This window comes from Oreochromis aureus, linkage group 16 (assembly GCF_013358895.1).
Source record: "Oreochromis aureus strain Israel breed Guangdong linkage group 16, ZZ_aureus, whole genome shotgun sequence".
Taxonomy (NCBI): domain Eukaryota; kingdom Metazoa; phylum Chordata; class Actinopteri; order Cichliformes; family Cichlidae; genus Oreochromis; species Oreochromis aureus.
In genome coordinates this window covers 15,400,919-15,414,475 of record NC_052957.1, presented here as the reverse complement: position 1 = coordinate 15,414,475, position 13,557 = coordinate 15,400,919, and the positions used below count along the sequence as shown (strand labels likewise).

Genomic DNA, 13,557 nt, shown 5'->3' with positions numbered 1-13,557 from the left:
ATTTGTGATCGAGCATCTATCGACAGTGCCACCACTCTGTCATCATGAGATTATCGTTGTGACATCATCAGTGCTGCACAGCAGATAAACCTTGGTTTATATAGTGTCTCCTCTCTGCCTTGTATGTATATAAAGTAAAACCACAAGGTCATTGTGTTACACTCAATCCTCTTGGAGTGTTCTGCTGATCCAGGAATGAACCTGTTATCTTCTTTCACTTGTTACATTTACATTTTGATACAGTGATAATCAAATGCTTCAATGTAACTTTTATTGGTAAGCTCACCCTGACAGCATCAACATTGACGGATGTAAAGTGGAAAACCCAGAGAGCAACTCACCAGACTTCTTCGCCCAACCGAGGATCCGATGGGAGAACTGGCCTGAAAAGACATAAAGTTGCAAATAAAGTTTATTTAATAAAACACCAAATCAAATTTTTAAAGTTGAACATTTCCAAAAGCTCAACTCAGTCCTTAAATTCTTTAACTCACTGAGCATGGAAGAGTAGACCTGAAAGTTCAGTTCAATTCTTAACTGCTGAGTGACTTTTAAGGTGAGGTTATGACCTTATGTTTCAAAGCCAAATCTATACTTGGCTCTAAAAGTCGTATTAGAGGAAAGCAACTCCCAGCATTCAGAGAAATGGAAAAATCTGTTTTCATAATAACAGCCAGCAGATAATGACAACAAATCTCCTCTAAAACGATCGGAAGAGACCAATGAGCGCAGGTCCTCCTCCCTCTGTGAACATTCTCTATGAGATGACATGCTCAAGCAGAATTTGAATGTGTGAGGGCTACCTGCTTTTATTAGTGCAACTTGTAGCTATGCCTGGTTTTACATAAACAAGATGGAAGTTACAATATATTTACATAACATGATGATAAAAAGTCACTTCTGTCAGAATTATGATGTATTAATAGCAACACAGCTGTCACAGCAGGGATTTACCTTACATTTGCAAAATGTTATAGCATGTTACAGCATCACTGAATTAGCACAGCATCATACTGAAATATAAAGGAGAAGCAATGAAAGCCTCCCAATGTCTGTTTCAATTCAGAAATTTTACCATCATGCCTCTGGAGATGAAGTTACATTTTGGTTCACTAAAAGGATGGATTCAATAAAATATTACGAGCTGACATACTGCCATTCCTCTTGATTGGAGTGGCAGCGTGCTTTCAGTAGATCCCTGCAGGTGAACCACAGCTGCTCAAAACTCCACAGTTAACTTAATTATTTAACCATCTGAGAGCCAAACGTTTTGAATCTGCTTCCCGATTTCTTTTTTTTTTTTTTTTTGCTTCTTTTAGCATCATCTTTTTTACCAGTACTCCACGCAGTACACGCACTAAACTTGACACTAGTCCTGAAATATTAATGTACATTAGTAAATATTTGTCCCAAGACATCAGTTTCTGTTTACCGATGGCAGCAGCGGCTCTATCTGAGCACCCTGATCCGCGGTATCCATGTTCCTCTCTCAGCAGAGAAGCGTATCAGAGAGACGGAGCAGAGATCTCCGGTGCGTGTAATCCTGTCAGGTGTAGCGGTAACTGAGCTACTATCACATGTTTATATCATCGCCGCTCTGCAGCTAGCTGATGATTAGCGCTTCTCTGATGCGCTGCCTGTTCATAAAAACCATGCGCATCTCTGCCAGCTGACGCGGACGCGTCACTCTTAATATGTTTTGTCTTTTTTTTTTTTTTGTCAGACACAGAGGAAAGACACCAATTATCAGGAGATATAAAACTGTTTCCCTCCAGTTTGTTTCCAGTTTATGTCCCCAATTATCAGGCTACGTATTCCTGTTTCAGTGTGGCTTCCATTACTTTATGGATAAATACGAATAGCTTCATTTTTAGGCTACAGCAGAACTCTGAGCTCTGTCTGCCCCCCTCCCCCATGCGCTACACAATATCTTACTTAAGACCAAAAAACAGGCATGAAACTGATTTAGGCCTACACACTGAAACTAGTCGCAAGTGGATTTAAATATTTAAAATAACGTTGATAATAATTTATATTTAACATTTTGTGAGTTACTTTTTCTTCTCGCCGGAGAGAACGTTGTACAAGCAGACGTGTCTTCTGGGGGATCCTGAAATATGCTTAAGAAAAGGAAAAGCTGTGAGTCTGTTTAGGTCTGTTAAAACTGGTGGAACTCGGGTCAAAGTCCTACCTTGATAAATACAGGATGTTATGTTATTTTGTAATTGAATATGTTTGTCCATATGCTGCTATGATAAGTGGAAGAGCAACAAAAACATACACGATAGTTTCCATTGGGGCGTGTGGTTTTGCGCCCGGTGTTGTGCCAAAAAGGGATTTTCGATGTTTCTCCGCTTTTTCATATACGTTTTGCTTATAATGGCGAATAGACTTTAGTGAATACGATATACAAAGGAGTTAGATGTAAAATAAAGAAATTACTTGTGTTGTTGTGTTACTGTTAGAACCAATCCAGTCCTTATTGGTCACTTGAAATATCTTCTTTTTTAATACTATTATGTCATATTTATTTCAATTTCTGCTACCTTCTTGGCCAGATCACTGTTAAAAATACATTTGTTATGTCCATGACACTTTTTAACTGGATAAATAACGGATATGGAAAGTCACTTTGCCCCCCCCAAAAAAAAACTATTTGCACTTTCTGCTTTGCGACAAGAATGTTGTTTGTGGCTCAAAATGACTTGATATCATTCACGAGGGATATATTTCACATATATTTCACATATTTAAGCCAATAAGTCATTTACAGTAGTTTAAACCCAAGCAATCACCTTTTGGCAAATACTGAAGATCGCTTTTTGGCATAAAAGTACCCATCATGCCCCACCCCTTCTTGGAGGACGGGGGTCATCTCAGCCGTGGGTCATCCTCCAACAGAGTAAATAATTTAAAAGAAACAAAACTGCTGTTTTGTATTAAAGTAGACTACATGTGAAGATGAACAGGCCTTCGCAGAGAGCGCGTTTGCTCCAGTGCCAGCAGATACAGTTTGCATGTGATTTTTGTTGTACTTTCTTCAGCTTGTGTTCGGGGGCAGTGTTTACAAGACTGTTTGTCAAGTTTGTCAGAGCTTGCAGAAAACATTTGAGTCTTTTGAACAGCATGGGTTCTTTTAACTGATACAAAAAATAGTAAAGCACCACCATCTGGTGTAGATCACCATCCACGTGTAGTTGAATCCAGGGGAAACTCACAGGATGCCCTTACTTAACTCATAAATAACGAATCAATCTTTTTTTTTTTTTAATGAAAAAAAAATGAAGAGGAAAAAAGAGAGTTTTCTTACAGGTTTTGTTGCCTCTGTGGTGACCTAAAAGCTCTGGACCACATATTGGAGGAGTTGTTTGATTACAAAACCTGTATTCAGTTATCGCCATCTGCTGTTTATCCCAGGGAAGGCCTATAGCTGACAGTATGACGAGCTAAATGCCACATCTCATATTGACAGCTGTGAGCGTCTCCTTCACATGACAAATTCCAATTAAGTGCACACTGAGTTTATTCAGCATCCGTTTTAATTAGTATCTGTTCTTATATAAATTTGATAAATTGGATATTAATGTTTAATAATTCCAATAAAATCCCATGATTAACCAGAGCATGAATAGAGGGTGGGTCATTTACACGGGAATTTAACGAATAATGTGCTACTGTGCTAGAGGGAAAAAAATAATAACAATAAATAGAAAAATGTTACCTCATTATTAAGCCTGTTCGTCTGTCTTCTGTTTTCTCTTGGTGTCTTCTGCTCCTCTGCACACTTTCACATATAGTCAAGACTCTTTTAACGTGTCATTTCCTTTGGGTGCCAAACAGAGAATTTGTCAACCTCACAGTTTTTCAGTGTTTGAAACTATGACCAAAAAACAACAAAAGTTTTCACTCTACAATCTTTGGCAAACCAAACCGCAAAACGAATCCAACCAAATGTTGTAGGAACAACTCTTATTGTTGAGTCAGAAAATGAATAGGCCAACGAAAATAATGAATACCGATGAAGTCTATAGCGCCAATCAAAGACTCACATTTTGTTCCGTTGTATTTAATTTTAATTTATTATTCTTTTTTTTATCATTTTACTTGGCTGTAAAGTTTGTGCCGTGAAAGTCTCATCATATCCCGAGCCGATCAATGGATCCAGAAGAGGACACGATGTCCACCTGAAAATAAATATCTTTGGAAGCTTCCTGTGGCTTCCATCGTGGGGGGGGGGGGATGTCGACGAGGGAAAGGACTGCCTACCTAAACCCTGATGTAATTGGTAGGTGTTCTGGCTGATCACAGTGAGATTTAAATATCGGAGAATTGCGTTGACTGTTGTTTAAAGCCCTCTCAGCGACGAGATACTTCACGGTGCACTGCGCTTTGAAATTCTGGAAAGATGATCCACATGACGCCTTTGTGGAAAATAGATTATAATAAACCCTTTCGTATATTTCAAACGCATTCTGTTTGAACTGGATGTGATGAAATAAAACATGTCCTGATGATATCATCATTTATTACGTTTCAGTCACATTACAGCAGATACGAAGAATTTCACAACAGCATAGCATGGAGGCTATGAAAAAAAATGACCGGCTAAATTAAGTACAAATAAAACATACGTAAATAAAAGACCCTAAGTCTACATTATCAACATTTATAATTTCTTTCACCACATGTATTATGAATGTAGCAGTGATCGGTAACGTCATTTAAACTTCTGGTAGCCTACTGCTTTGATAAAGTACAAAATACATATTTTTTGTCACTGACAAGGATTATTGTGCCAGTATATGCTACACGAGAACATTATTTATGTACAGATGCTCAATATCTTTAATTCTAACAGTGTAGGCTACTTAACAGAAGAGGCTCCGCTTTTCTTTTCTTTTTTTTAAACAACTACTTTTGAATCATTTATCTGTTCTGTGTACATTCAGTCACTATCACCAAAATGTTCAGTATTATGTACATTATATTCATAATTACAGTGCTTTCTGACTTAACAGTGTGGAAACAAGGCGCCAGAATTATGGCAAAACTGTAGTTGAAGAATTTACACTTTGGCCATTAACTGTGAATGTCAGTCCTTTTATACTTTTTATTGATTAACCTGTAGATAGATAGATTAACCTGTAGATAGATAGATAGATAGATAGATAGATAGATAGATAGATAGATAGATAGATAGATAGATAGATAGATAGATAGATAGATAGATAGATAGATAGATAGATAGATAGATAGATAGATAGATAGATAGGCTGTGCTTTGTTTTAACTGTGAGGATAGAAACTGTAATAACCAATGTCCTTTGTGCAGTTTTTCTCACACTCTCTCGGTGTCAGCAGCTCAGACTTTAACGGGGACACTGTCTCTGAAACCGGTGTTGCAGAAGGTGAGATCCTTCTCCGCTTGGCCTGTTCAAAGATACCAGAATCGCTCGAATCGATGGACTTGATGGAGGACGGCGTCTCAATCCAGCTCGACTCAGACGTCATGTCTTTAGGTTTGGTCTCCTCCGAGCCGCCGATGGGTGATCTCTCTGTGGTGATGGAGTCTCCCTCCTCGGACAGGTAGCTGGTGCCTGTTCTGCCACCGATGGTGTTAGTGGGCCAGCAGGAAAAGACCGAGCTGGATTTACTATTTACACCACAATACTGCGGCGGCGTGCGTCCTCCCCAGCCAGACGGGTCTGCGTAATAGCCAAGAGGCCGGTTGGAGCAGCCTGCAGTCGGCAGGGGAAGAGCCTTCACTCCGGCCGCTGCGTAGGACAGTAAGGTGGCCGCGTTACCGGCAAAATCAGCGGCGTCGTATGCCGAGGCAGCAAAGTCCAGTCGGTTGTTGGCAGGGGTGACAAACCATCGCTGCGGGGGGGTGGCAACACTGGGCTCCTCGGTTTGCTGCGGGGATAGCAAGCTGTTGCCGAGTGGGACGCTGCGCTCCGTGCCAGGCCCAGTCCCCACGCCAGGGTGAAAGCGAGATTTGGCATAAGTGCTGACAAATTGGTCCTGCAGGAAAGAGCTAGGCATGGCATATCTCGCACCCGGCACGATCTGTGAACGCGGAGAGTCACCCGGTGATGGAGTTAGGCGGTCAATGTCGCAGCCTGTGTAGACACTGAAAAGATGGAGAGAAAAACAGAGAAACAATTCAGAAACTAAACAGTGTGTTGTAGTCTGTTCTCAGAACATTAAACAAATTAAGGTCAGCGGGGCCTATCTGTTTCAGTAATGTAGCAGCTTAGTAGACATGAGGAATTTTTTTTTTCATTACTATTCTTTCTGATGGTGAGATAACTGCAGGGTTCGAAAACATCTGCAAAACCATCCCAATCTAGATCCAAGCTCGAAATACGCCGGCTGCCTTACACAGTACAAAGAAAACGTCGTCAAATAGATCAGACTTGCTTCTCAGTTATCGCGTAGTTATTTCCGTTGTCTCGAGTATGATTTTCAGTTTCATTTTCTCGTCACTCATTAGTACGCATTTCATTTACAATGAAAAGCAAGCTCGAATCAAATAGAGGAGGAACCTTGTCATACATACAATGAATCGGTACAGTTACGAGCTCTGGAAGCAATTACGCACATTTATTACATGCAAACAAGTGCATATGTGTGTGTTACGATAAAAAAAAAAAACGCACTGCTTCATTTGCAGTCAGAAATGTTATTATTAATCCAATGTTCAATTAATTTTCCCTGTAAAAGTACAAATTTTATTTATCATGCGAACTCCTTCCAACTTCAAAAGCAATACAACGAATTTTCAGCAGAATTATCAATACATAAATTGAATTTTTGCCAAGAAAAAAAACGAGCTAAGTGGCTATTATATTTTCTGATTAAAACTACAGAAGCATAAAAAAATACACACACACACACACATACAAATAAATTAGAACCGAATACAAAGAAGATTTTTTTATTTTAAAGGAAGAAAAAAGAGAGAAAGAGAGACGATCTTACGTGTCATAGTTGTCCCGAAATCCTTTAGCGAATGGATTGTGGTCAATTTTCAGTTGCGTAATCTGTGGGGGGAAAAATGCATAGAAGGATCCATAAAGTGTGTTTCAGACGTTTAGCGCGGTGCAGCATGAATGCAAATAATATTAATCATTCGTTTAATTTTGTTCTTTGTTTTGCGCGAAAATTTCTTTGTCAACAGAAAATGACTAATCCCAGTGTGCGTCTTGCTTTAAGAATTTGGTAAAAAAAAATAAAAAATAAAAAAAAAAATTGTATTCGTATTAATACTTTATTGTTCTACTTTGTTTAGAGATTTTTTTTTTTAAGTATATATATAAATTGTAGAATTCCCGATATTTTGAATCGTCTTTCAACAGGCTAATGTTCAAAGTGTAAATACTGCTGTGCGATTGGTGTCTGGTGACATTTCCAGTGTTGTGTCAGATATTAAGTGGTCTTACATCGGTATTCTGGTAAGCTGTGACAGCGATGAATTGCGTTTCTGAGAAGGTGAAAGTCTGGACTCTTCCTGGCTGGCTGGTGTCTTCTGTCCCATCCTCGTTTACTTCCACCACATGGAGCCTGGGCTGGTACTTGTGGAGAGACTGGAGAACCACCATCTGGAGATCCAATTAAAGACGTTTGTCAGACTTTGAATTTCAAAGTTTGGAAAGATGATTTGAGAAGAAAAATAAACTAATTTAGCACCATTTTATATTCATATTTCGTGTTTATTATAATGACACACACGACTATTGTTTCGAATTAAATGACACAGACAAAGCAAAACACATCTAAAAATAATAATCAGGGGATGAGATGAATAAAAAAGAAAAGATAAACACTTCAGTTTCCAGCTCGTATCATATATATAAATATATATTTATATCATTCAGACATTTCTTATCACATTGTTACCTGCCCCGTGTTGTTGGAGGCACCTTTGTTGTTTGTGAGCTTAAGCTTTCCAAATGATATTTCTTGACGCATCCAGTGCGCACCGGTATTTGGCGAATCCGGGTGCATGTAAACCCTATTGCCTATTAAAAGGAAAAAAAATAGCAAAGAAAAGAAATAATAATATATATCACTATTTAGAAACAAATTCCTCAGACATTTTCATTCACAATTTTTGCCAAATATTTTAGTTACAGGTATAAAAACAAAACAAAACACTTTTTTTTTCTTTTTTTTTTTACCATGTTCTCAAAATCAAACTGTCGAGTAAATGTAATCGATACAATGCGCAGATGTGATACCTATGACATTCGTGTCTGCTTTTCCGCAAGGCACCCACTTTCCTCCTTGAAATCGCCAGTGATTTGGATCGGCGAGTATTACATCCACAAATATATTGTAGTGGGCAGTTGGGTCAAGGCCAGAAATGTTGAAGCTTAAAAATGGAAACATTCGTCTGCGGGGAAAAAAAAGAAACACAGGCTTAGAAAATGTCTCTAATTTATTTTTCTTTTTTTCTCTCTCACTTTTCATTTTGCCTCGTTATTTAGTTTTTGTTTATTTCTTTGTTTGTTATTAATGAGCTTGCCTTGGTGTGATACAAAGTTCATTATCCTTTTTATTAGTTTTTAGTTTTTTCAGGGAAATAATCTTAAATGATCTTAATACGGGCCCATTTAAACTTCGATCTAAAACTGTTCCAGTGAAGCAAAAAATATCGAATATAGTTGCATGCCTCTAAAAAATAAAGCGAGTGCGCGTACTTACCGTCCTTGCTTTGTGATGATCATCTCTGTTTGGTGTCTGTGAAACTTCAGCCACAGGGCCCTGTTGCACAGATACACCTGCGCTTTCCCCGGAACCAGTCCTGCTTGCGCTGAGGAGAACTGGTAAAAAGCACCTCCTTGGTATGTGTGTCCATACTGTTGCGCGTAAGGGTAACCCGCTGTCGGGTAGCCTTGAGGAGAAGTGTTGGTTAAAAGGCTGTTGTAAGCTCCATTGGTTATGACCGGATGATGTGCCATGTATCGGCTGGGACTTCCGATAGAAAAAGCCGGGTGCGCTGGTCCATGCTGGCTCGGGTAAGGGAACATGGCACTGGGAGCTGCTGAGACTGACTGCGGCTGGGTAGATGGAGAAAAGATGCACCTTTCTCCTGCAGATCCATCGAAATTATGACGGATGTCAGAGACTCCGTGAAGATCAGGAGAGAGTTTGCCCCTCTGGACGTCCCCTGATGCGTCCTTGGAGTCGGGAAAATTGTCTGCCTCTGACTGATTCGTCATCTCCCTGGAGTTTTTTTTCAGAGGTGAACTTCTCTCCAGGTTGTCACTTGCAGATATAATAGGATGGTCCTGCAACGAAAGCTCTGATCCATTGGAGCTCGAAAAGCCACTGCCCACATTCATAAATTTCTTGGAGAGATCACTCGCCGGCGAGATGCAATTCTCGACCTGCATAGCTCAATAGGAAGCTACTATTAGCTCAACCTATATCACAAGCTTTTGCACACGCCTTTCCTAATCTAACACTACGAAACGCCTTACGATGACTTGAGGTACGGAAGGCAGCAAATTAGCCAATTGACACCATCCTGCAATCAGGAAGGATTTTCTTTCCATCACTCTCGCTGCTTTGCTAATGAAACAAGTACTGCGATTGGTTAACCCAGGGCTGTAATTTAATTAGACAGCTCTTAATTAGGACGATCAGAAGAGCGCTATGAGCAAAGTGATTTGTTTGTAGTGTGACATGGGCCTATATTTGAATAAAACATATGGAGACAGACTCTTTTTTAGCAGTATATGAAATAAACAAAAAAAATAACCCCAAAAAATAGAAAAAAAGATATATCATAGTTATGAAAATTGTTTTCTGCTGTCAGCTGTGACGACAGCGGCGTTATTTACCTTTATCCACGTTATTTACCTATTTATGTGCCATGAGTGCCAAAGTATGTCTGCCGAAGAAACCAAGATATATTATTAACACGCCAAAAATGACAGTCCATGACAGGCGGTGCATCTGATGCCTTAAAATGTTTGTGATATAGCGTGAAATCATGGCGTCCCACTGAAGATGTGTTTATGAGTCCCAGTCCTGGTAAATATTTTATGCACTAAAGTTATGAACCGGCGCACCGGTAACAGGGGCTGCTGTGGCAAACACAGCTCACTGCCAGAGAGACACAAAGTAGGACTCGGAGTTTTGAGTTGAAATTACCATTATGCAGTTTAGTTAATTTAATTTTTGTCCGTTTGAGAAAGCAAGTGTAAGAAGGAGATGGGAGAAACATTAAGTCCGAGTGGTAAAATCTAATTACTCGGAAAATATATTTAAAGACAGAATAAATTTGATCTCAAGAGGGTGCAGGTCTCTGAGATAACTGACAGTGAGTTTGAGAATATCGACAGCAGATAGAGAATAAAACAACTCTAAAATAGAAATGATTGTTAATCAGACCACTTCGAAAATAAACGAAGCCCCCCGGCGCAGTAAAATAAATCAGTCCTGATTGAGAAGATGGAAGTAAATGTTAGGATAGCCGCAAGTTGCAGTGGCTCAGTCCCCAGTGCAAAGAGAGCAGCTGCAGCATGGCTCCCAGCTTAACTTACTAACAAGGTTATTACCAAGTTAACACTACCGCTGTTCAAAGGGAGTGGTTTGATATACATTTCCTCGCAGTCCTCTCTATGATTGTGAGGCCTTTGTAAATTGTCCTGAATTTCAAACTTTCCACTTCACTGTTCACCAGAGCCACGGTGTGTCATTGTGAAGGGTCTCCTCTGTCCGAAAGGCATCGATTCAACACTGTGGCAACTTTTACACTTCCGTTTAATCGCATTATTATTACCAGATGGTTCTCATAGATGATAAGAAACACCACTCACTATCAAGGAGCCCATTACAATATCACTAACTGCCTCAGTTGATCATTTCTACTTCACTGAGTAACTTCTGGTTTAGTTACACTGCAGTGTGGTGTGGAAGCTAAAGAGAAGACCAATAAAGGCCCATTGCATTGGTGAACACAGCCACCAGTTTGTATCTCTAATGAAGAGCTATGAATTTCTGAAGCTAACAAGAGGGGTCATTACAGAAAGGCTACTGGTTCCAACAATCTATTCCTGTGAAACATGCAAGCACGGGCTTGTCTGTGCCCAAGGAAAAGAGGCCACTCTCTGCTCTACTCATTACAGGATTATGGTTCACTTCCATCGCTGATCTTTAATAAGCAAAGTGGGCTTCCTTTTTTCCCCCCTCAACAAGCCAATTGTTGAATCACCCGTGCAGCAACTCTGTTTCCCTAGGTGATGCACTGCCTGTTTATCAGATTAAGTCATCTATTTATTGGCTCAGCTAGCTAGTGGACATAACCAAAGAGGAGGGGGCTGATTTGTCATGCCCATAGCCAGCATTGTCCCTCAGGGAGATGTAGAGCAGGTTAGGATCTCGGCTCCCTGCCTTGTACACACCCTCCATTGACCAGCTGAGCATAATCTAGTGTGAACAGCAGTTATGCCTTTTCAATTTTCAAATAATATTATAACGGCTGTATCTGTATTATATCACCCATATAAAATAAATCAAAGACAAAAAAAACCCTCAAACACAAACTGCCTTCAATACTCTGAAAATTTAAAAAAAAAAAAAAAAAAAAAAAAAAAAAAAGTATATATCCATTTAATTCTAAAGAGCATATGTTTTCCACATAACAATATTAATTTCAGCAAAATAACAAAAACAATATGCGTGTGTTTTTCAGCCACTACATCACCATTTTTTTATTGTTGTGCCAAAAGAATCTGCTTGCCACCTGGGTCTAATCCAATCAATGTGAATGACAAGGAGAGAAAAAGCCTGAAAGTGAGCACCAGCTTAGGGACTTTACCTAATGCCCAGCACTGTCACTTCAATGATATGATCACAGCACACAAAATGACAACAAAATTATAGCCAGCAAGGATATGGGGACATAGTGTGCTACTCCAGTCAGGTGAAATTGCTTTTTCTGACTATGAAATGGCTTGTCTCTTGTCGGATGGGTAAACATTTCCTTGTCAGGCCAGTAATAAGGAATGAGGCACACTGGGATGAACTAAGAGGATAGAGCCAAGGTTATTTGGGATTCATGACAGGTAGTGGCTTATATTACAGCAGCACTAAAAATTTCATGGGAATGCATTTAAGATGGCCTTTAAGTTATTTATATGTTGTTTGCTAGACGTCACGTTGCAATTTCCATCAATAAATCAAAGTCAAAGACTTCGTTTATTATTTTTACTGTGGTTTTTTGGCGCGTTTATCTTTGTTTTTTAAACCAGGAAACGTGCATTTACCTTAACTCTTTAATTAACCAGCGCCACTAACCCGATCAAGTGTGGCGGTGCTTTGTGCTATGCTAACATAACTATTGCCCCCTGTGGTTTCTTGCCATCAGTGATCTGCTCTGTCAGAGGGAATCAGGGTGCTTTCTGGCAGAAAAGACAGCTGGGGGGCCTGCTAAGGGGCGGAGTGGACAGTTGTGGCTTTTAAACCCTTATTAGTCGTCCTCCCTGGACACACAGAGACACGCGTCTACGCAGAAGTGCACTCCTACACCTGCTCATTATTGATGTCCTTTAAGGGTCGCCCAGTCAGACCAGACTCAAACGCGATTCTTTACCGCAAAGCTCACAGCAAATTAACCTCAGGACAGGTGATCAGGATGTTCAGTGTGGAGTAATAATACCATACCAGAACTGCACTATAGGGATTTTTCACCTTAAACCAAATGCATATATCCTTCTATCGTTCTAACTTATTAAAATCCTGCAGCAGCATTTCCCATTTTAAATGCCCATTTGGTTATTGGGTTACACCGTTTATTCCTTCAGCTTCAATGTATGTTATCCAATTTCTGAAATTTAATACTATTTAATACAGTGTATTTATTTATAGTTATTATTTTGCTGTTTTAATTTTTTTATTGCAAAAAACTAATCCAGATTTATTATTTAACATGCATATTTTGCAAGGTCATAAGAATATGAACTGTCCCATGTGGCAGACAATTAATATGTCATCTCACACAGTTACTTACCATTTACTCGTCTCTTAAAGGCACACATTTTTTGTGAGTTTTTCCTAACTTCTATATTTCAGTCTTTGGCATGAGTTTGTTTTTATTCATTTATTTATTTATTTATTTATTACTTTCTTTTTCGTGTGTGTGTCACAGGACAATGGCAGTGTGGCACACTACTGAAATAACAATCTGATTCATAAACTGAGCTTCCCCTTTACAAAACCTATACAGAAGAAAGTATGTCATAATAATATGCTTAATTATAAATGTGTGAATTTCGTCTAATACCAATTCTGCAGCAAAGTAGCACTTGTGAAACACTGCACTCCTCAGGGTACTGCAATCCCTGAGAGTAATGCCCACAGCTCCTTCATGCTCTCGGATGTGTATTATTTGGCTTAGCAAATTGCATGGGTCTAATGTCGGGAAACACAAAGTTAGTGGAAGGGCTAATGTCCCTACCAAAACTTCTTTTATCACCTGCTACTGACCTGTTATCAACTGTTTGGTTTCCTGCTAGTCTCTTTAAATTTTAAAGAGCTGGTGTGACCC

At 39.4% G+C, this 13,557-nt stretch overlaps 1 protein-coding gene across 1 annotated transcript in view; it reads right to left on the bottom strand.

The window, feature by feature from the left end:
• The window catches only part of LOC116322929 (sodium-driven chloride bicarbonate exchanger-like), a 38,210-nt gene extending 26,675 nt beyond the window's left edge, over positions 1 to 11,535 (bottom strand). The window contains exons 1-7 of the mRNA XM_039600359.1: positions 8,706 to 11,535; positions 8,240 to 8,394; positions 7,899 to 8,020; positions 7,442 to 7,600; positions 6,981 to 7,042; positions 5,291 to 6,129; positions 1,433 to 1,486 (exon numbers count right to left, since the gene is read on the bottom strand). Coding sequence (XP_039456293.1) covers positions 1,433 to 1,486; positions 5,291 to 6,129; positions 6,981 to 7,042; positions 7,442 to 7,600; positions 7,899 to 8,020; positions 8,240 to 8,394; positions 8,706 to 9,397 — 2,083 coding nt within the window. The 5' untranslated portion in view covers positions 9,398 to 11,535. The remainder of the gene's footprint in view (positions 1 to 1,432; positions 1,487 to 5,290; positions 6,130 to 6,980; positions 7,043 to 7,441; positions 7,601 to 7,898; positions 8,021 to 8,239; positions 8,395 to 8,705) is intronic.
• Positions 11,536 to 13,557: the final 2,022 nt, after the last annotated feature.